The sequence below is a fragment of the Babylonia areolata genome, chromosome 10 (genome assembly GCF_041734735.1).
Source record: "Babylonia areolata isolate BAREFJ2019XMU chromosome 10, ASM4173473v1, whole genome shotgun sequence".
NCBI classification, from domain to species: Eukaryota; Metazoa; Mollusca; class Gastropoda; order Neogastropoda; family Buccinidae; genus Babylonia; species Babylonia areolata.
This window is the reverse complement of record NC_134885.1, coordinates 18,809,567-18,833,342: the sequence shown is the minus strand read 5'-3', so window position 1 is coordinate 18,833,342 and position 23,776 is coordinate 18,809,567. Positions and strand designations below refer to the sequence as shown.

Below are 23,776 nucleotides of genomic sequence, written 5' to 3'. Positions count from 1 at the left end.
GTGTCAGTGATAAACAGTCAGTGGGAAGAACTACAAGACCTCACCAAGAGACTAGAAGGAAGAGCAGGTGCATACGGAATGGAAGTGAGCACCGAGAAAAGCAAAGTGTTGGTAAACAGCTCAACCAACACCCAAGCTCAAATCTTCATGAACGGACAACAACTTGAAGAAGTGGATGCTTTCAAATATCTCGGCTCCACCCTCACAAACGACGGTCGCTCAACAACTGAAATAAAGATTAGGATAGCGATCGCAACATCAGCAATGGCTAAGCTCAGCAAGATCTGGAAGAGCAGAGAGATCAGCTTTCCAACAAAGATCAAACTGTACCGATCCCTGGTGCTATCCATACTGCTGTATGGATGTGAAAGTTGGACTTTAACAGCAGAGACTACTAGGAAAGTCCAGACGTTTGAGACAAAATGCTTCAGACGACTGCTTGGAATCTCATGGAAGGACAGAAAGACCAATGACTTTGTCAAGAGCCAAATAACTATGCTAGTGGGTCCACTGGAACCACTCTTAGCAGTGGTCAAAAGGAGGAAGCTGTCATGGTTCGGGCATGTGACACGCCACAATTCACTGCAAAAGACAGTTCTACAGGGAACGCTAGAGGGTGGTAGGCGAAGAGGGAGGCAAGCTAAATGCTGGATGGACAACATCAAGGAATGGACCAATATGGATAGCGCTACGCTGATACGACAGGCAGAAGATAGAACCGGATGGCGTCGTCTGACTACGGAATCGTCCCTCATGTCTCCTCTACGCCCATCCCGGGCAGGAGAATGAATGGAATGGAATGGTCAGTGATAAACAGTCAGTGGGAAGAGCAGCATTGGTTTTGTTGTGTGTGTCAGTGATAAACAGTCAGTGGGAAGAACAGCATTGGTTTTGTTGTGTGTGTCAGTGATAAACAGTCAGTGGGAAGAGCAGCATTGGTTTTGTTGTGTGTGTCAGTGATAAACAGTCAGTGGGAAGAGCAGCATTGGTTTTGTTGTGTGTGTCAGTGATAAACAGTCATTGGGAAGAGCAGCATTGGTTTTGTTGTGTGTGTCAGTGATAAACAGTCAGTGGGAAGAGCAGCATTGGTTTTGTTGTGTGTGTCAGTGATAAACAGTCAGTGGGAAGAGCAGCATTGGTTTTGTTGTGTGTGTCAGTGATAAACAGTCATTGGGAAGAGCAGCATTGGTTTTGTTGTGTGTGTCAGTGATAAACAGTCATTGGGAAGAGCAGCATTGGTTTTGTTGTGTGTGTCAGTGATAAACAGTCATTGGGAAGAGCAGCATTGGTTTTGTTGTGTGTGTCAGTGATAATGTTTTTGTTTTTCCCCTTATGTATTATATGATGGTAACTGGTTTTCATGGCAGAGATCTTGATGCACACTCAGAAAAAATAGGTAAGCACACATGAACGCATGCACACCAGTTTTCAAAAGGATAAAGGAAAGTGTTTAATTTTCAAAGGTTCTTTCTTTCCTTGTTTGTGTCAAGAGCATGAAAGAATAATCCTGTTTCTTAATTTAAAAAAAGTTGTTTATTGCAATGTGAATGGAAAGAACTACATCATCAGATTGTGATAGAAAGAGTAGCTTGTAGACATAAAATGTGTTTGACACAAACATGAATTCAGGTGGGATCTCACACAAAGTTCACTTGTCACTAAGTGTGAATTCAGGTGGGAAGTTCACATGTCCCTTCATGTGAAATATTCAGGTTAGGTCTCACACAGTGTGTGTGTGTGTGTGTGTGTGTGTGTGTGTGTGTGTGTGCGCTCAAAAGTGTGTTGCCTGGGGAGAGTGTTTTCAGCTGTGCATGGTGTGTGAATTTAGATGGGGTCTCACAAGGTTCACATGTGAATTCAGGTGGGGTCTCACAAAGTCCACGTGTGAATTCAGGTGGGGTCTCACAAGGTTCACATGTGAATTCAGGTTGGGTCTCACAAAGTTCATGTGTGAATTCAGGTGGGGTCTCACAAGGTTCACATGTGAATTCAGGTGGGGTCTCACAAAGTCCACATGTGAATTCAGGTGGGGTCTCACAAAGTCCACATGTGAATTCAGGTGGGGTCTCACAAAGTCCACATGTGAATTCAGGTGGGGTCTCACAAAGTCCACATGTGAATTCAGGTGGGGTCTCACAAAGCCCACGTGTGAATTCAGGTGGGGTCTCACAAGGTTCACATGTGAATTCAGGTGGGGTCTCACAAGGTTCACGTGTGAATTCAGGTGGGGTCTCACAAAGTCCGGTGGGGTCTCACAAAGTCCACATGTGAATTCAGGTGGGGTCTCACAAGGTTCAAAGTCCACGTGTGAATTCAGGTGGGGTCTCACAAGGTTCAAAGTCCACGTGTGAATTCAGGTGGGATCTCACAAGGTGCACATGTCACGTGGCTACGAGGCGGCAGCTCCGGCCATGGACCGACACCTGCGCATGGTGAAGCAGCAGTATGGCAACCAGGTGATCATCAACCTGCTTGGCTGCAAGGAGGGAGAACGCATGCTGAGTCAGGCCTTCCGGGTACGTGCTGCCACCACACACCGTGTCAGGAGTTAAAACAATTTTTTGATGCCCCAGAATTTGGTATATTTTGTTTTCTATATTTCGATGATGATGATGAATGATGATGGGGGTTCATGAAGATGCTGCAATGAGGGTTTATTTAGGTCTGGGACTACATGACAAGTCTATACTCTCACAACATATCCTGTCATCAACCAGGCTGACACCTGCAGTGTTGATCAGCTAATTTGAGCATCACTCCTGTGAAGCGGATGACTCTTCACTGTGCTGTACCTAGTCTTCCCAATTAGCCAGCCACTGGCCGAAAACACCTAGCTATGATGAGGATTGAACCCTCATCCTCCCAGTCCATGATGCTGACCACTCCACCACAGCGGCTTGTGGGAAGGAGTATTTCCATATTCTGTAGATTTTCATATTGGCATTTTTTCTCTTTTTTTCTCTTTTTTTTTTCCGGCATTATGACATGCACTTCAGTTAAATGGCTTCTGAACTCTGGCTGCAAACTTTTCAGTATGACAAAAATTTGTCCCTCCCATGGACACTCCCTCCCTAGTGGGGCACATTACCTCTTGTCCACTAGGTAAGGTAAAGGTAACTGACAGTGTGTGTGTTGTGACAGAATCACCACATGGCATCAGTGCACCAGCAGGACATAGCTTTCCTTCACTTTGACTACCACAGTGAGATCAAGGGCACCAACCTGAAGAACCTGGAGCGTCTGAAGAGCAGGCTTCTAAAGCAGCTTCAGGACTTTGACTTCTTCTATGCTGCACGGATTAGCAGTGGGGAGGCTCAGAGGTGAGAGGGCAGAGATTAGGGTTCGAGTGTGTGTGTGTGTGTGTGTGTGTGTGTCTGTGTATGTGTGTTTGGTGTGTGTGTGTGTGTGTGTGTGTGTGTGTGTGTGTGTGTGTGTGTGTGTTTTGTGTGTGTGTGTGTGCGTGCGCGTGTATTGTGTGATTGTGTTTGTGTGGCTGTGTATGTGTATGTGTTTGTGTGTGTGTGTGTGTGTGTTGTGTTTGTGTGGTTGTGTGTGTGTGTGTATGGCTTTGTGTGTGTGTTTTGTGATTGTGTGTGTGTGTGTGTGTGTGTGTGAGAAAGAGAGGTGTGGAAGGGAGTTTGGTGTGTGTGTGGATTGGGGGGGGGGGGGGGCAGAAGGATGGGGGTTGGTGTGTTTTTGTTTGGGAGGTGGGATTTGGTGTCACCATGTGTGTGCATTTGCATAAGTGATCGGGTGGAGGGGGCATGGTGTTTGTTTGTCCCTCACTATCCATCCATCATCATTGTCATCATCCATCGTTCTCCATCCACCATCATAATCCATCTTTCACCCCCATCCCTCCACCCCTCCTCCTTCTGTATCCTCCTCCTCCTCCTCCATCCTCCACTATGTTACTCCTCTTCCACCCTCCTATCCTCCTCCTCCTCCTCCATCCTCCACTATGTTACTCCTCTCCCACCCTCCTATCCTCCTCCTCCTCCTCCATCCTCCACTATGTTACTCCTCTCCCACCCTCCTATCCTCCTCTTCCTCCTCCATCCTCCACTATGTTACTCCTCTCCCACCCTCCTATCCTCCTCTTCCTTCTCCATCCTCCTCTATGTTACTCCTCTCCCACCCTCCTATCCTCCTCCTCCATCCTCCACTATGTTACTTCTCTTCCACCCTCCTATCCTCCTCTTCCTTCTCCATCCTCCTCTATGTTACTCCTCTCCCACCCTCCTATCCTCCTCCTCCATCCTCCACTATGTTACTTCTCTTCCACCCTCCTATCCTCCTCTTCCTTCTCCATCCTCCTCTATGTTACTCCTCTCCCACCCTCCTATCCTCCTCCTCCTCCTCCTCCTCCTCCATCCTCCTCTGTGTTACTCCTCTTCTACCCTCCTATCCCACTCCCCCTCCACCTCCTCCTCCTCCATGCTCTTCTATGCTCCTCCATCCTCCTCCTCAGTAACAATGACAGCACCATCTGTAAGAATGTTGATGTGTCCCTGCAGACAGCAGACAGGAACGATGCGCACCAACTGTCTGGATTGTCTGGATAGGACCAATGCTGTGCAGACCATGATTGGAATTGAGGTATTTTGACTTTGTTATTCTCTGGTGTCCATCCCTCCTTCCTTCCATCCCTCCGGCATTCTCTGGTGTCCATCCCTCCTTCCTTCCATCCCTCTGTCATTCTCTGGTGTCTTTCCCTCCTTCCTTCCATCCCTCCATCATTCTCTGGTGTCCCTCCCTCCCTCCTTCCATCCCTCCATCATTCTCTGGTGTCTCTCCCTCCTTCCTTCCATCCCTCCATCATTCTCTGGTGTCCCTTTCTCCCTCCTTCCTTCCATCCCTCCATCATTCTCTGGTGTCTCCCTCCTTCCTTCCATCCCTCCATCATTCTCTGATGTCCCTCCCTCCCTCCTTCCATCCCTCCATCATTCTCTGGTGTCTCTCCCTCCTTCCTTCCATCCCTCCATCATTCTCTGGTGTCCCTCTCTCCCTCCTTCCTTCCATCCCTCCATCATTCTCTGGTGTCTCTCCCTCCTTCCTTCCATCCCTCCATCATTCTCTGGTGTCCCTCTCTCCCTCCTTCCTTCCATCCCTCCATCATTCTCTGGTGTCCCTCTCTCCCTCCTTCCTTCCATCCCTCCATCATTCTCTGATGTCCCTCCCTCCTTCCTTCCATCCCTCCATCATTCTCTGATGTCCCTCCCTCCTTCCTTCCATCCCTCCATCATTCTCTGGTGTCCCTCCCTCCTTCCTTCCATCCCTCCATCATTCTCTGGTGTCCCTCCCTCCCTCCTTCCATCCCTCTGGCATTCTCTGGTGTCCCTCCCTCCTTCCTTCCATCCCTCTGTCATTCTCTGGTGTCCCTCCCTCCCTCCTTCCTTCCATCCCTCTGGCATTCTCTGGTGTCCCTCCCTCCTTCCTTCCATCCCTCTGTCATTCTCTGGTGTCCCTCCCTCCCTCCTTCCTTCCATCCCTCTGTCATTCTCTGGTGTCCCTTCCTCCCTCCTTCCTTCCATCCCTCCATCATTCTCTGATGTCCCTCCCTCCCTCCTTCCATCCCTCCATCATTCTCTGGTGTCTCCCTCCCTCCTTCCATCCCTCCATCATTCTCTGGTGTCCCTCCCTCCCTCCTTCCATCCCTCCATCATTCTCTGGTGTCCCTCCCTCCCTCCTTCCATCCCTCCATCATTCTCTGATGTCCCTCCCTCCTTCCTTCCATCCCTCCATCATTCTCTGGTGTCCCTCCCTCCTTCCTTCCATCCCTCCATCGTTCTCTGGTGTCCCTCCCTCCCTCCTTCCATCCCTCTGGCATTCTCTGGTGTCCCTCCCTCCTTCCTTCCATCCCTCCATCATTCTCTGGTGTCCCTCCCTCCCTCCCTCCTTCCATCCCTCCATCATTCTCTGATGTCCCTCCCTTCCATCCCTCCATCATTCTCTGATGTCCCTCCCTCCTTCCTTCCATCCCTCCATCATTCTCTGGTGTCCCTCCCTCCCTCCTTCCTTCCATCCCTCCATCATTCTCTGATGTCCCTCCCTCTTTCCTTCCATCCCTCTATCATTCTCTGGTGTCTCTCCCTCCTTCCTTCCATCCCTCTGTCATTTTCTGGTGTCCCTCCCTCTTTCCTTCCATCCCTTCATCATTCTTTGGTGTCCCTCCCTCTTTCCTTCCATCCCTTCATCATTCTTTGGTGTCCCTCCCTCCTTCCTTCCATCCCTCTGTCATTTTCTGGTGTCCCTCCCTCTTTCCTTCCATCCCTTCATCATTCTTTGGTGTCCCTCCCTCTTTCCTTCCATCCCTTCATCATTCTCTGATGTCCCTCCCTCCTTCCTTCCATCCCTCTGTCATTCTTTGGTGTCCCTCCCTCCTTCCTTCCATCCCTCCATCATTCTCTGGTGTCCCTCTCTCCCTCCCTCCTTCCATCCCTCCATCATTCTCTGGTGTCCCTCTCTCCCTCCCTCCTTCCATCCCTCCATCATTATCTGGTGTCCCTCTCTCCCTCCCTCCTTCCATCCCTCCATCATTCTCTGGTGTCCCTCTCTCCCTCCTTCCTTCCATCCCTCCATCATTCTCTGGTGTCCCTCCCTCTCTCCTTCCATCCCTCTGTCATTCTCTGGTGTCCCTCTCTCCCTCCCTCCTTCCATCCCTCTGTCATTCTTTGGTGTCCCTCTCTCCCTCCCTCCTTCCATCCCTCTGTCATTCTTTGGTGTCCCTCTTTCCCTCCCTCCTTCCATCCCTCTGTCATTCTCTGGTGTCACTCTCTCCCTCCCTCCTTCCATCCCTCTGGCATTCTCTGGTGTCCCTCCCTCCCTCCCTCCTTCCATCCCTCCATCATTCTCTGATGTCCCTCCCTCTTTCCTTCCATCCCTCTATCATTCTCTGGTGTCTCTCCCTCCTTCCTTCCATCCCTCTGTCATTTTCTGGTGTCCCTCCCTCTTTCCTTCCATCCCTTCATCATTCTTTGGTGTCCCTCCCTCTTTCCTTCCATCCCTTCATCATTCTTTGGTGTCCCTCCCTCCTTCCTTCCATCCCTCTGTCATTTTCTGGTGTCCCTCCCTCTTTCCTTCCATCCCTTCATCATTCTTTGGTGTCCCTCCCTCTTTCCTTCCATCCCTTCATCATTCTTTGGTGTCCCTCCCTCCTTCCTTCCATCCCTCTGTCATTTTCTGGTGTCCCTCCCTCTTTCCTTCCATCCCTTCATCATTCTTTGGTGTCCCTCCCTCTTTCCTTCCATCCCTTCATCATTCTCTGATGTCCCTCCCTCCTTCCTTCCATCCCTCTGTCATTCTTTGGTGTCCCTCCCTCCTTCCTTCCATCCCTCCATCATTCTCTGGTGTCCCTCTCTCCCTCCCTCCTTCCATCCCTCCATCATTCTCTGGTGTCCCTCTCTCCCTCCCTCCTTCCATCCCTCCATCATTATCTGGTGTCCCTCTCTCCCTCCCTCCTTCCATCCCTCCATCATTCTCTGGTGTCCCTCTCTCCCTCCTTCCTTCCATCCCTCCATCATTCTCTGGTGTCCCTCCCTCTCTCCTTCCATCCCTCTGTCATTCTCTGGTGTCCCTCTCTCCCTCCCTCCTTCCATCCCTCTGTCATTCTTTGGTGTCCCTCTCTCCCTCCCTCCTTCCATCCCTCTGTCATTCTTTGGTGTCCCTCTTTCCCTCCCTCCTTCCATCCCCCTGTCATTCTCTGGTGTCACTCTCTCCCTCCCTCCTTTCATCCCTCTGTCATTCTCTGGTGTCCCTCCCTCCCTCCCTCCTTCCATCCCTCTGTCATTCTCTGGTGTCCCTCCCCCCCTGCCTTCCTTTGCTCCTTGTTTTAATGTTTATTTATTTCTCTATTTATTGCTTTGGGAATGTGGGTCATGCATTGAATGTGTTTCAGTCTTGCATAGTAATATGCAGAGTTGTGCAAGGATGACACCAAAACAATTTCCTGTTGTTGTTTTGAACCGTATGACATCCACAACTATTTGTGATTTAACAACACATACTTAACTGTGACCCACTAGTGCAGACTCCGGCAGGGGTCTGACATTCCTGCCCTGTGCAAACTACTATCCGCCCGTGCGTAGAAAACAAAAGTAGCTACGGCCAAGTGATTTTTGCACAATAATTGCCCCCCACCCCCATGCTCCTACACCTTCAACAACAACAACAACAACAACAAATCATAAAAATTAAACTGATTCTCAAAAGTATGTAAACGTAAATGTTTTCTTGAAGGAAAATTAATGGAGAATATAATTATCTTGAGATCATTGTTGACAGGATGAGATAACTCCCAATCGGGGGAAGATAACTTGGGTTTTCTATCACATTTTTCTAGTTTCTATTGTCAGCGTTGTGCAGAAAATCAAAAAAACTTTTGGCCACCTCTTCTTTGCCATACATCTGGCAGCCATGTTGATACAGCTAAAAACATTTTGCTTTACAAAATGCAAAAGACCACATCCAAATGAAGCCCAAACTTGCTGATATTGCTTTGAAGACGCATCAAGACAGTCGCTGCTTGCAAGGAAGTAAGCATATTCAAATGATCGGCTGGACTGTTGATAATGCAGTTTCTCCATAACTGTAGATATGTCTCCTGTCAGAAGTGAAAGGCTTAACAGTGAAATAAGATCATTTTGTTTGCTTTTTTCTTTGTTCATTCATTTATGTTTATCTCATTAAAGGATGTCTATTTTTTAAAAGCATTTATGTATATGTATTTTTTAGCCTTTTTTGTTTTTGTTACATGGCATTTTAATTCTTTATTTCTACATACCTTTCATTTTATTATATTTTTAAGTGTTTACTTATTTGTGTATTTTGTTTCTTTTATTACATTTGATGTTAATGTTTATGCAAATGTAAGGTAGGCTCTTGAGATATGTCCAATGCATTGGGTTTGAGCATAGGTCAGGGTATTGTTTTCTGTATGTATGTATGTAATGTATGTATGTATATTAACAACAACAACAGATGTGACGTAGTGCACATGAATCAGTCATGTTTTGATACCTCCTTGAAACTGAAATGGGATTGATAGGAAGTGAATGATTCCTGAACTTTGTGTGCATCTTAATTTATATCCTCACACAAGTGTTGGCATCGTGTGTGTCATGCTGACTTCTTCTTCTTTTTATTTTTAATCATGAATAGCTCCAGTATTACTGTGCATACTAAAAGTTTCCATTTCGTCATTCATTTAACGTTAATTCATTCTTTGTGTGTGTGCATGTGTGTACATGTGTGCATAATATTTAATAGTTATGTACATGCATGTGTGTGTGTGTGTGTGTGTGTGTGTGTGTGTGTGTGAGCAGATTCTACCCAAACAGCTGGAGTGCCTAGGCCTGGCCAGCAAGGCCCAGATGGTGGGGCGCTTCGAGGAAGTGTACCGCCAAATATGGCAGCACAACGGCGACCACATCAGTCGCATCTACGCTGGAACAGGGGCTCTTGGTGGGGGCCGCTCAAAGGTGAGTGGATTACTGCTGGTCAAAGCTGCAACTCCCACGTTCACTCGTATGTACACGAGTGGGCTTTTACATGTATGACCGTATTTACCCTGCCATATAGGCAGCCATACTCCGTTTTTGGGGGTGTGCATGCTGGGTATGGGTTTCCATAACCCACTGAATGCTGACATGGATTACAGGATCTTTAACGTGCGTATTTGATCTTCTGCTTGCGCATACGCACGAAGGTGGTTCAGGCACTAGCAGGTCTGCACATATGGTGACCTGGGAGGTGCCTTTAGCAAGATTCGAACCCGGGACCTTCAGATTGAAAGTCCAACGCTTTAACCATTTGGCTGTTGTGCCCATCGAATTCATATCCAATCTTTCTGCTGTTTCACCCTCCCCTAACCAATGTCAGGCACTGATTCACACCTGGGTGTAGTGAGGAAAATCAGAGTAAAGAGCTTTTCCAAAGGACACCACCCGTTGCCAGAACGATGGCCTCAAACCCTGGTCAGTGGTGAACACTGGATCAGAAGTCCTGTGCCTGACGCACTCTGCCACAATGCCTCAATCGTAGTCCATGGATCTTTAGTTGATTGTGATGAAGGATGGTGTGAAGATAATTTACACCTTGATATCAGATAGCAGCCACCAAAGAGGTAAACTGAACCAGTCAATGTAGATGTTTTTCTGATAGTGTTAGGATGCCATGCTCTGACAGTACCAGCCATGTGTGTCACTAAGAATGAATCCTGTTTGACAGTATCAAGTTGCTAATCTGTTATCCATGTCTGCCATTCTGAACAGTTTCCTTTATTGTATGTGTTTCTCACAGAATGAAGATGCTACATTGTCAGCCATGCAGGCCATCAGAACTATTTTCTGTTTTGTGTGTGTGTGTGTGTTTGTGCGTACGTGTTTGTGCCTGTGTGTAAACAGTATCAGCATGTCATGTATGTGTGTGTGTGTCTGTGTGTAAACAGTATCAGCATGTTGTGTGTGTGTGTGTGTGTGTGTGTGTGTGTGTGTGTGTGCATGTATGTGTGTGTGTGTGTGTGTGTGTGTGAGTAAGTGTGCGTGTCTATGTCTGTGTGTAAACAGTATCAGCATGTTTGTGTGTGTGTGTGTGTGTGTGTGTGTGTGCATGCATGTGTGTGTGCGTGTCAATGTCTGTGTCTGTGTGTAAACAGTATCAGCATGTTGTGTGTGTGTGTGTGTCTATGTCTGTGTGTAAACAGTATCAGCATGTTGTGTGTGTGTAAGTGTGCGTGTCTATGTCTGTGTGTAAACAGTATCAGCTTGTTGTGTGTGTGTGTGTAAGTGTGTGTGTCTATGTCTGTGTGTAAACAGTATCAGCATGTTGTGCGTGTCTGTATGTAACAGTACCAGCATGTGAATCAGAACAATGTCCCGTGCTGTGTGTGTCCCACAGTATCAGGATGCCACACGGTCAGCCACGCGGGCCATTCAGAACAATTTCCTGGACAGCAGCAAGCAGGAGGCCATCGACGTCCTGCTGACAGGAAGTTCCCTGTATGGAGACCTGGCTGACAAGGCTCGTGCCCTGCTCTCTTCGCGTTTCCTCCATGGTCAGTGAGGCCTGGGGCTCGGCCACTCGGCTCGGGGGTTAGCTGATTGGACTTCAAGGTCGTGGATGTGTTAGTTCATTGGGTTTTAGGGTCGTTGATGTGTTAGTTCATTGGACTTTAGGGTCGTGGATGCATTAGCTGATTGGACTTTAAGGTCGTGGATGTGTTAGTTCATTGGGTTTTAGGGTCGTTGATGTGTTAGTTCATTGGGCTTTAGGGTTGTTGAGGTTTTAGTTGATTGGACTTTAGGGTCGTGGATGTGTCAGTTGATTGGACTTTAGGGTCGTGGATGTGTTAGTTGATTGGGCTTTAGGGTCGTGGATGTGTTAGTTGATTGGGCTTTAGGGTCGTTGAGGTTTTAGTTGATTGGACTTTAGGGTCGTGGATGTGTTCGTTGATTGGACTTTAGGGTCATGGATGTGTTAGTTGATTGGACTTTAGGGTCGTGGATGTGTTAGTTGATTGGGCTTTAGGGTCATGGATGTGTTAGTTGATTGGACTTCAGGGTCGTGGATGTGTTAGTTGATTGGGCTTTAGGGTTGTGGATGTGTTAGTTGATTGGACTTCAGGGTCGTGGATGTGTTAGTTGATTGGACTTTAGGGTCGTGGATGCGTTAGCTGATTGGACTTTAAGGTCGTGGATGTGTTAGTTCATTGGGTTTTAGGGTTGTTGATGTGTTAGTTCATTGGGCTTTAGGGACGTTGAGGTTTTAGTTGATTGGACTTAAGGGTCGTGGATGTGTTAGTTGATTGGGCTTTAGGGTCGTGGATGTGTTAGTTGATTGGGCTTTAGGGTCATGGATGTGTTAGTTGATTGGACTTTAGGGTCGTTGATGTGTTAGTTGATTGGACTTTAGGGTCAAGGATGTGTTAGTTGATTGGACTTTAGGGTCGTGGATGTGTTAGTTCATTGGACTTTAGGGTCGTGGATGTGTTAGTTGATTGGGCTTTAGGGTCGTGGATGTGTTAGTTGATTGGACTTTAGGGTCGTGGATGTGTTAGTTGACTGGGCTTTAGGGTCGTGGATGTGTTAGTTGATTGGACTTTAGGGTCGTGGATGTGTTAGTTGATTGGACTTTAGGGTCGTTGAGGTTTTAGTTGATTGGACTTTAGGGTCGTGGATGTGTTGGTTGATTGGACTTTAGGGTCATGGATGTGTTAGTTGATTGGACTTTAGGGTCATGGATGTGTTAGTTGATTGGACTTCAGGGTCGTGGATGTGTTAGTTGATTGGGCTTTAGGGTTGTGGATGTGTTAGTTGATTGGACTTTAGGGTCGTGGATGTGTTAGTTGATTGGACTTTAGGGTCGTGGATGTGTTAGTTGATTGGACTTTAGGGTCGTGGATGTGTTAGTTGATTGGACTTTAGGGTCATGGATGTGTTAGTTGATTGGACTTTAGGGTCGTGGATGTGTTAGTTGATTGGACTTTAGGGTCATGGATGTGTTAGTTGATTGGACGTTAGGGTCGTGGATGTGTTAGTTGATTGGACTTTAGGGTCATGGATGTGTTAGTTGATTGGACGTTAGGGTCGTGGATGTGTTAGTTGATTGGACTTTAGGGTCGTGGATGTGTTAGTTGATTGGACTTTAGGGTCGTTGATGTGTTAGTTGATTGGGCTTTAGGGTCGTTGAGGTTTTAGTTGATTGGACTTTAGGGTCGTGGATGTGTTAGTTGATTGGGCTTTAGGGTCGTGGATGTGTTAGTTGATTGGGCTTTAGGGTCGTTGATGTGTTAGTTCATTGGACTTCACGGTCGTGGATGTGTTAGTTCATTGGGCTTTAGGGACGTTGAGGTTTTAGTTGACTGGACTTTAGGGTCGTGGATGTGTTAGTTTATTGGACTTTAGGGTCGTTGATGTGTTAGTTCATTGGACTTCACGGTCGTGGATGTGTTAGTTGATTGGGCTTTAGGGTCGTGGATGTGTTAGTTGATTGGACTTTAGGGTCGTTGAGGTTTTAGTTGATTGGACTTTAGGGTCGTGGATGTGTTAGTTGATTGGACTTTAGGGTCGTTGAGGTTTTAGTTGATTGGGCTTTAGGGTCGTGGATGTGTTAGTTGACTGGGCTTTAGGGTTGTGGATGTGTTAGTTGATTGGACTTTAGGGTCGTGGATGTGTTAGTTGATTGGGCTTTAGGGTCGTGGATGTGTTAGTTGATTGGACTTTAGGGTCGTGGATGTGTTAGTTGATTGGACTTTAGGGTCGTGGATGTGTTAGTTGATTGGACTTTAGGGTCGTTGATGTGTTAGTTGATTGGGCTTTAGGGTCGTTGAGGTTTTAGTTGATTGGACTTTAGGGTCGTGGATGTGTTAGTTGATTGGACTTTAGGGTCGTGGATGTGTTAGTTGATTGGGCTTTAGGGTCGTGGATGTGTTAGTTGATTCGACTTTAGGGTTGTGGATGTGTTAGTTCATTGGACTTCACGGTCGTGGATGTGTTAGTTCATTGGGCTTTAGGGACGTTGAGGTTTTAGTTGACTGGACTTTAGGGTCGTGGATGTGTTAGTTTATTGGACTTTAGGGTTGTTGATGTGTTAGTTCATTGGACTTCACGGTCGTGGATGTGTTAGTTGATTGGGCTTTAGGGTCGTTGATGTGTTAGTTGATTTGACTTTAGGGTTGTGGATGTGTTAGTTGATTGGGCTTTAGGGTCGTGGATGTGTTAGTTGATTGGACTTTAGGGTCGTTGATGTGTTAGTTGATTGAGTTTTAGGGTAATTGATCTGTTAGTCAATTGATTAACTGATTGCTTGTTTTGTGAATGTTGATGGAAGTTCTTTGATGGAGAACTGAGAAAGCTGAGGATAGAATTGTGTAAAAGACAGTTGACAACAGATTTCATGACTCAATGGATGTGTGACATACATAGATTGTAAGTTTGGTTTTTTACAGACAACATAAAACTATCATCAGCAGTATTATTGATACCTACATTGCGCCTGTCTTTGGTCAGAGATTTTGAAAATCTGTATGTCAGACAAAAACATCAGAAATATAAACATTTTAGAAAGGTAAAACTGAATTTCTGAAATGGTTTGTTGTCAGTTGCTAGTGTTTCGAGGTCATGTGTGCAGCGTGCACTGTTGGCTTATGAAAGATTCCCTGGCAAAATTCTGTAGAAAAACCTGCTCTGATAGTTAAACAGATACACTTGCAGACAGAAACATGGTATGGATGACTCTACATTGCAGCAACACACTTTGCCTGAGGAGGACAGCCCAAATTTCACACAGAGAAATCTGTGAAATAAAAAGTTGGACAACACAACACAACACAATGCAACACAACACAGCACAGCACAACACTACACAGCACAGTGCTGTGCAGCGCAGTGCAGCACAGCACAGTGCAACATAACACATCACAACACAGTATGGCACAACACAATACAGCACAGTACACTACAATACACTACAGTACAATAGTAGAATGCAAGACAAGAGAACACAACACAACACAACACAACACAACTGAATGCAGTGAGTTATTTATAATCTTTATAACCATGATGTGAATCTCACTGTGGCTCTGGGTGCAGCCTCTCCCAACATCCTGAGGACGATGGTGGAGAGAGTGTCGGAGTTCACCCGACCCCAGAACCTGAGAGTGTGTGTGGCCACCTACAACGTCAACGGAGGGAAGCACTTCCGCAGCATCCTGTGCAAGAACGTCTCCCTGGCCGACTGGCTGCTGGATGCCCACAAAACTCACCCAGGTGGGGAGGGGTCTGGTTTTGGAGCAAGGTGTGGACATGTTCACATCGAGCCATATTTCAGTGATGGGCACTTTTAGCAGGTGTCATATGTTGTAGTCTTTTTTGTTAAGCTAATACTTTACACAAACCAAAGATAGGCTCCTAATACCTGACAGTGCATTGAGTTAATGCATACGACAGGCATTGGCTTTATTATTATTATTATTTTTTTTTTATTCATCTTTCTATGCAGATGTAGTACAGAAATGCAGATACGGCTCAATATGCATGTTTGACACCACCTTGAAACTGAAACTCTACGTTTTGTGAAGCACATATGAACTTTGGCCAGGCAAACTGAAACTTTACATTTTGTGAAGCACATATGAGCGTATGCTTGGCAGTTTTAGCTTGGAGGAAGCATAGGCAGTATGCAAGGGGTGGGGGTGGGGGGTAGAGAGGGTTCAGCTGCTGTCAGGTGCTCACTGGTCAGGGCGTCACAGGACAGGCACTATAGCCGAGCAGTTGAAGCATTGGACTTTCAGTCTGAGGGTCCTGGGTAAGGACCCTGGTCACGGCGCTTAGTGGGTTAAGGGTGAAGATTTTTCTAATCTTCCAGCTTAAAAAAAGTGCAGACCTGCTAGTGCCTGAGTCCTTCATGTGTGTATGCATGCAGAAGATCAAATATGCATGTTACAAGTCCCATAACTCATTTCAATATTCGGTGGGTTATGAAGTCAAGAACATCCCCAGCATGCACACCCTCAACACTGGAGAAATGGCTGCATGTATGGCAGGGTGAAAATGGTTAAACACTTAAGATCACACTCATACATCCAAGTGACTGCAGCCCAGGAACACAGAAGGAGAAGAAGGGTGAGACAGGAATCAGTGTATGGCTTCAGGTCAGTGCTGTGTCCTCTGTCTTGCAGACTCCATGTTGGTGGGGCACGACTATGACAAGCCTGTGGACATCTTTGCTGTGGGGTTTGAAGAGATTGTGGACCTCAACGCCAGCAACATCATGAAAGCTAGGTAGGATGGTCTCTTCTCTCGTCTCGTCTGTCATGAAGTCTTGAAATCCACCTCTTTCCATGATAGCCTCCCTCCCCTGCGTCATCTTTGTCTTCAGTTTCTCAAGTTCAGAGTTATGCATGTATGCGGATGACTGGTGTGAAAGTGCTTTGATTTGTCTCTGCACAAGATTCAGTGGTATATAAATCCTAATTATTATTATTATTATTATCAAGTCTCTGTTAATTGTGTCTCATGATGACCTGTCAGCCAGCTCTCCCCATCTCTCCCTGTTCCTCAACTCTCTCAGGGTATCGTTCAATCTCAGCCTGTCCATTCTGGGAAGTTGTTCTCCCATCTTTTTTTCTGTCTGCCTCTCCTCCTTCCTTGCACTGTGATAGTACAGCCAGGAAAGATTGCCTGCCTTGGAGGAGAAATGTTAACTTATTTCATTCCACATCACTTGTCCCACATGATGTGAGTACTCACAGAAAACTTGGAACGAAGAAGTCTTGTCAAAAACTCTACTGAGAATCTTTTTGTTCTTTTTTATGCGGAAAAGAATTGTGCATAAAAAGTAGGGTACTTATTTTGAAATGTTTAGAGTGCCTCAATGTGTATAACGGCTTTCTTATGTACACATAATGTGTGTCAGGATAGAATGGGTGTGTGTGTGTTTGTGTTTGTGCGTGCATTTTATGCATGTGTGTACATGTTTGTGTGTGTGTGTTACGTGTGTATATGTGCATGTGTATGTCTGTGTGTGTGCACATATTCATGTCCAAGCGTGCACATGTTCATGCAGTGTGTGTGTGGTGACAGCACGACCAATGCCATGGAGTGGCACAAGGAGGTGCTGAAGACGGTGTCCCGGGAACACAAGTATGTCGTGCTGACCCACATCCAGCTGGTTGGCGTTGTCCTCTTCATCTTTGTCCGCCCTCACCTGGCCCCCTTCATCAGGTGAGTGTCATCCACACCTGGCCCCCTTCATCAGGTGAGTGTCACCCACACCTGGCCCCCTTCATCAGGTGAGTGTCATCCACACCTGGCCCCCTTCATCAGGTGAGTGTCATCCACACCTGGCCCCCTTCATCAGGTGAGAGTCATCCACACCTGGCCCCCTTCATCAGGTGAGTGTCACCCACACCTGGCCCCCTTCATCAGGTGAGTGTCATCCACACCTGGCCCCCTTCATCAGGTGAGTGTCATCCACACCTGACCCCCTTCATCAGGTGAGTGTCATCCACACCTGGCCCCCTTCATCAGGTGAGTGTCATCCACACCTGGCCCCCTTCATCAGGTGAGTGTCATCCACACCTGGCCCCCTTCATCAGGTGAGTGTCACCCACACCTGGCCCCCTTCATCAGGCGAGTGTCATCCACACCTGGCCCCCTTCATCAGGTGAGTGTCACCCACTCCTGGCCCCCTTCATCAGGTGAGTGTCATCCACACCTGGCCCCCTTCATCAGGTGAGTGTCATCCACACCTGGCCCCCTTCATCAGGTGAGTGTCATCCACACCTGGCCCCCTTCATCAGGTGAGTGTCATCCACACCTGGCCCCCTTCATCAGGTGAGTGTCATCCACACCTGGCCCCCTTCATCAGCTGACCGCATCAGGTCCACACCACATGGCACATAGTCTGAACATTGTTTTTACTCTGTGCCCAGTTCCATCACCAACATGCCCCCTACCTGCCAGTGTACTTGGTAGGGTGTAATCCTCATTCGCATTATCAAAATCACTTTGGTTGAGCAGCAGCAATATAAGTTTTTTTGACCATTTGTCCGTAGTCACTATTGTTGCAGACTAGCAGAAAATCAAACAAGATTCTAGCCACCTCTTCTGTACATTATATCCTGACCACTATGTTAACACGCTCAGCAAACTCAGCAAATTTTTTGCTTTTCAACCCCCATCCCAGTCCCCCCCCAAACCACTCCCCAGCCCCCCCCAAAAAGTTCATCAATATCAAGCCAACTCTGACTGTGAAATTGCTTCAAACACCCTGTAAGGCAGTCGCCATTTGTGAATAAATTCCAGCAATCACACAACCAGGCCAGCTGTTGATAATGCAATGACCCCTGAATTGTTACTAAAACTGCGGCTGGTAGTGAAAGGCCGAGAGTACCTTGCATCACCTTCAGTCCAGTTCCATTTTTTAAATTTGTTATTTAAAAATTCCAGCTAACCGAATTGAAAAAGTTTGAAAAGCACAGAAGTCAAGTTCACATTATTGTCAGCCTTAGTGGGTGCATAAATTGATATCAAGAATCATAATAACTTGATCATCTCAGGAAGAGAAGTTAAGGTATTCCTCCGTTTTTTCCTGCCATAGAGACGTGGCTGTGGACAAGGTGAAGACGGGACTAGGGGGCGCCACGGGGAACAAGGGGGGCGTGGGCATTCGCTTCCTTGTCCACTCCACCTCCCTCTGCTTCCTCTGTGCACATCTGGCTGCTGGCCAGTCGCAGGTGAACGACCGCAACGAGGATTACCACGAGATCACGCGACGCATGACCTTTCCCATGGTGAGTGTGGGGAGGGGGTGTCAGTGACTGGGGAGCTTTGTCCCCGCTCTCTGCTCACACTACAGGGAGTTGTCCTCCTGCCCCAGTGTATCCTACGTGGACATTGGATGTCCATGTTCAGCTTTTATCTGTGTGTTTCTGGCTACCACCTTGCTCTTTTTTGTTTTTTGTTTTTGTTGATGTTTTTTCTTTTCTAATGTTTATTTCATTTTTTGGTTGGTTGGTTAAAGAGGCTGTCTTTGTTTACCCTTTGTGTCGTGTATGTTCATTTCCGTTGACAAGATTCAGTTGTCTTTTTTTCCTTCACTTTCTTTTTTCTCTCTGGTGAGTTGCTGTGTGATTGCACACCATGCTGTGTACTGACAGTGTTCATGATTGTGTGGGGTATGTAAAGAGACATGAACATAATATTCCTGTCATATTTGTTCTAACATTACTATGTTTTACTGTTACTGTTATTGTGATGATGTTCACAATGGTGCAGCAAAATTTAAGATTAATGATGTAAGACAAAGTGTAAAATATTGGATAGAAATACTCATGGGCAAAAATAGCCTTAACTAAAACTCAGCCAAATTGAAGGCATGTTCAAAACATTCATTCAGATCACATGCATAGTCATGCATGCAAACTCACAGTAAAAAGTCAGAGAAGAGTCATATCATCTCTGGAAACGTGGGTCACTTCACATGTAGCATATGCACATACCGTAAAGTTCGGTCTATTGAGCGCACTGGTATATAAGCCGCACCCACTAAATTAAAAAAAAAATTGAACTTCAAACACACATAAGCTGCACTGGCTTATAAGCTGCACCTGTTACCGGTACCGGAACACATACCAAGCAAAAATACTGCAAGTGCCACAAAAACCCCACAAAAAAACACAACGAAAATAAGATCAATAATTTAAGGATAGTCACTTTTATTCCACGTTATCCTGCTCACTGAATCCACTGAAATCTTCGTCTTCAGTGTCTGAGTTAAAGAGGGTCAGCACTGCTTCCTCCGCCATCTTGTCACTGACCTCAGCCTTGCTTTCACTTGATGAACCTGAATGCAAGGTGGAGGTCGCTGCTTGTTCATCGCTTGCACTGTCGTCTGCTGCAGCACACAGTCCAGCCTTACGAAAACCGCTGACAATGGTGGACTGCTTTATTTTTCCCCATGCTGTCAGGATCCATTGACAGACTTCAGCAAAGCTTGCTCATCGTAAATGGCCAGTTTTGGTGAATGACTTTTCACCACTTGTCATCCAGGTTTCCCACTCGACACGCAGTGCCACTTTGAAAGGACAGTTGATACTGATGTCGAGTGGTTGCAAATACTTGGTTGTGCCTCCTGGGATCACTGCTAGAATTGAGTTGGTTGTTCTGACAGCTTCTTTCACAGAGTCAGTAATGTGGGCTCTCATGCTATCCAAAACCAGCATGGCCTTATTCCTGCGAAAGAAACCCCCTGGTCGCTTGCCATAGCACTCTACCAGCCACGCCTTCATTAAGGTTTCATCCATCCACCCATTCTTGTTGACTTTTACTATGATTCCTTTTGGGAATTTTTCCTTTGGCATCGTGATGCGTTTAAAAATGACCATTGGTGGTAGCTTTTCTCCCGATGCTGTGCAGCTCAGAACACAAGTAAAGTGTGTTTTTTCATGACAAGTTGTTTTCAGTGTGATGGATGATTCTCCTTTTTTTTATTTACAGTCCTATTGAGAGGAAGGTCAAAGGTACTTTATCCATATTAATGACGTCTTGCGGACCAATGAAATTTTTGGCTATTTTCTCCTGTGTGAAATTACGGAAGTTTGTTAGTTTTTCTTCAAAGTTAGAAGGAAGCTATTGACAGAGAGTTGTTCTTGTCCTGACTGAAAGACCTCTTCGCTTTAAGAATCTGAGGCACCATGATGGCCCACCTTGGAAACCCTCAATGTTCTTTTCTGCAGCGATTGTTCTTGCCTTCAGTCTGATCTGAACTGTGAAAACACCTCGGCCATTCACTCTCTGTGTGTTGATCCAGTCTTCGAGGTGGTGTTCTAATTCAGGCCATCTGCACTTCTTGCCTCTAAAGGCCTTTGTCATTTTCTTACAACACAAAAGTTCTCCACGTTGCTTCCTCCAATGTCGTATCATCGATTCATTCACTCCAAGCTCATGTGCAGTGGCTCTACTGACTTTTTCAACAGCTAGGTTGATTGCCTTCAATTTGAAGGCTGCATCGTAGGCATTACATCATGTTTACGGTATGATGAAGGTGTGCACTTGAGCAGAGTAGAACTGAATGCTCAACTGAAGGCTTTAATGTGTGCGGATCTGATTTTTAAAACATGAACAGTTAGCACACAAATCTGAAGCTCATCCAAAAATTAATGAACAGAAATCATGGTTTTGGTGAGATGAAGGGCAGCTAAGAACAGAGGAGAATGTGACACTCCCGGGATTGGGAAAATCCGCAAATAAGCTGCATCATTGTATAAGCTGCAGAGGTTGAAGCTGGGAGAAAAAGTCGTGGCTTATAGACCGAACTTTACGGTAGTTATCAGAAGCACTTGTACATGCAATATTCTTGTGCACAGTGGTAACATGCCATGATTGTTGGAAGCACTGCATGATAGCATTCAACATGGTCTCTGAAAGAGAAATGTTTTCATCTCGTGAACAATTTTCTGTCATGATCTGCTTTATGATCTATAGCAGGAATCCATGTAGACATTCTTGTTGTCCTGTTGAGTAAATTGTACTGGGAGATTATCAGATAAGATACTGTTCAAACCACAATCTGCTTTTTGTTGTTCAGTATTGCTTGTTACTGGGTGACTTCAAAACTGTTGGTGGGTATTAGCTTCCATAGGAACATTGCCTGGGTTGTTCATGTACAGTTCTTACTGTTCCCAGATTAGTAAGATCTCAGTTGAATAGGAGTTATCAAAATACTTTTACGACCAATGACAAAGTGTTTAATGGCTAAGAAGCCTACATATGCTATTATTGTGCTGAGTGTCTAGAGGATTTATGGATAAGTTTTACACTTTGCTTGTAGAGCTAACTTCAGTTGTGTTTAGTCATTGCATGGCAGAGACACAAGAGCATCAATCTAGTTTATTGGAAAAATAGAAGCATTGATCGAACAGGTTTAGCAAAGGTATGATTGTATTAAACTACAGTTTCATACTGCAGTACTTTGGCTTTAAAGAGGGTGATGTGTCAGTTATGAGTGCTGAACGCTCTATTTGATTTCCACACTTTGCCTTCTCCTTTCCACAGGAAGTGTGCAGGGTATGTAACTCTCTGTCTCCTTGGCTTCCAGCATGTTTTATGTCCCCTGGTTTGTTGCATGTTGATAGGATGGATGGTGTTGTTTAGCTAGGCATGACATTCATGTTGTGGGAATTATCATAGTTAAGAAGACTTGAAACACCTTTTTTCCATTAGTACAGTAGATTTGATCACTTTAACTTATTAGAGTGTGTAGCTTTATGTTGTGTGGTTATGTTGTGGCATATCAGTCATTTTTCAGAATGGGGAAGGGCTTGAAGAATTGCTTCAATCAAAATACAGTTGGTTTTAGATGATTATTGTTAAAAATCACAAGACTGAATGCAAAATAGGAATGGATCATCATGGTTGATTATAAATCATTGTTTTCTTATTTTGTATCTATTGCATGTGACATGAATTTTGAAAAGATTTTGCACTACTGATATTTTGAAGTCAAAGAGAAACCCTAGATATGCAGTTATTCCCAGAGGAAATGGAAAAGAGTCAACCAGTGGGTGACTAGAAGTTAAAGAATGTTGCCTCTCTTGAATTGTTCATAGAAATAATTTCTCACCCCTGTCATGATCAGTTGCTGTAATCCTGCATGCTGTCGACTGATTCTGAAATGAACTCACACAGTGTGGGACTGATGTTCAAGTCCTTAGAACTTGATGCCTGACAATGCAGTCTATCAGCTTTGTATTAGCAATAAAAAAAAATACATGTTGTGCATTTTTACAAGCGTTTTTCTTTTTAAATCTTTTTTACTTTGGTGCTTATAGTGTTCCATATTGTAACATTTGACACAGTGCTTGCTTTAAGCCTGTCTGTCAGTGTGTCAGTCAATCAAGTCAAAATTGATGAGCCTAATTAGACTTCATAGCCTTCAAGAAGGCATTTGACAGAGTCTGGCAGGAATCATAATGGGCCACAATGAAAATAATCAACATCGGGAAGAGCTTATCAACACCATCCAGCAACTATACACCAGAGCAACCAGTGTGGTACTCAGACTAGAACTTAAAGCGTGAAAAAAAAACAGTTGTCACAAGTGATTCGTTGTGCAGCCAAGCAGTTCAGTCCGCCGAGAGAATTGGAAATCAGTACAATATAGTACAACACAGTACAACACAGTACAATACAATACAGTACAATACAATACAATACTATTCTGTGCAGTGCAATGCAAAAACACAGCAGCTTGATTTATCTCACATTAGAAGAGACATGTTCTGAAATAAAGCAAATTTTAAAGACCACTTCCAGAATAAACACTTCTTTAAATTTGTTATCAATATATATCTTAATTGGCAGGTTCAGTGCTAGAAACTTAGCACCCTTTGAATGACTTGCATATAATATCCTCTTCTCCCTTCTGATTTTTTACTGACAGTGTTCATGGTGTTGACTTAGTTTTCTATAGAGTGTAGTTTGTGAGTTGGAATGTGTCACTGATTTTGATTTAAAACTGCTCTTTTGTGTGATTGTTTTGTGAGAATGAGCCTTTGCTTTTGAATGGCAGTTTATTGTTACATTTTGCTGTCAGGTGTATGAGCTCACCTGCATCTTTCATTTCATTCCATGGTTCCCCCCTCCCCCCTTGTTGTTGACAGGTAGAAAAGGTATCATCTTTGAATGTTTTGGAAGAGTTTAAATGCACCAACCCTGCTTGACACACTGCGTTTGACCTTAACCACAGCATTGGGTGTTGGTTTTTGTTTTTTTAATATCCATAAATGATCCTCGCACAAGGTTTTACTCCCCCCCCCCTCCCCTCCCATTTTTATCTCCCCTTTTACTTTTTCATATATTTGTGATTTTTTGTTTTGTTTTTTTGTATTAATGGAATGTTGGCGCCTGTGATTTCGTATTTGTCGTAATATTGTATAAGTAGAAACCCGAGCTGACTTACCACAGTGCTGTAGCAAGCTTCTCTTTATGTCTTGTTGATTATTTGGTCCCATTTTCTTTATTAACATTGGTTGTGTAGAACTGAGGAGATTACTCTTATGTTGGATGGAGATAATTAAGCTTCCTGAACAGACTAACCTTGTGTATGTTGGAGAATTGACAGTTGATTGGATTAGGGCAGATATTGAAATGTATTTATTGGTTTGTTGGTGTTGCATGTTGCTGGTGTTGTTGTTTGTTGTTGATGTTGTGAGTTTCCATGTTTTGGAGGGGCAAATAGAAAATGGGAGGGGGTGGGGGGGGGGGGGGAAGAG

At 45.3% G+C, this 23,776-nt stretch overlaps 1 protein-coding gene across 1 annotated transcript in view; it reads left to right on the top strand.

Moving 5' to 3' along the window:
- The window catches only part of LOC143286855 (synaptojanin-1-like), a 66,300-nt gene that overhangs the window by 10,458 nt on the left and 32,066 nt on the right, over positions 1-23,776 (top strand). Inside the window, exons 6-14 of the mRNA XM_076594693.1 lie at positions 2,358-2,516; positions 3,142-3,320; positions 4,518-4,599; positions 9,324-9,479; positions 10,897-11,053; positions 14,592-14,768; positions 15,680-15,782; positions 16,584-16,724; positions 18,103-18,295. Of these exons, the coding sequence (XP_076450808.1) occupies positions 2,358-2,516; positions 3,142-3,320; positions 4,518-4,599; positions 9,324-9,479; positions 10,897-11,053; positions 14,592-14,768; positions 15,680-15,782; positions 16,584-16,724; positions 18,103-18,295 (1,347 nt within the window). The remainder of the gene's footprint in view (positions 1-2,357; positions 2,517-3,141; positions 3,321-4,517; positions 4,600-9,323; positions 9,480-10,896; positions 11,054-14,591; positions 14,769-15,679; positions 15,783-16,583; positions 16,725-18,102; positions 18,296-23,776) is intronic.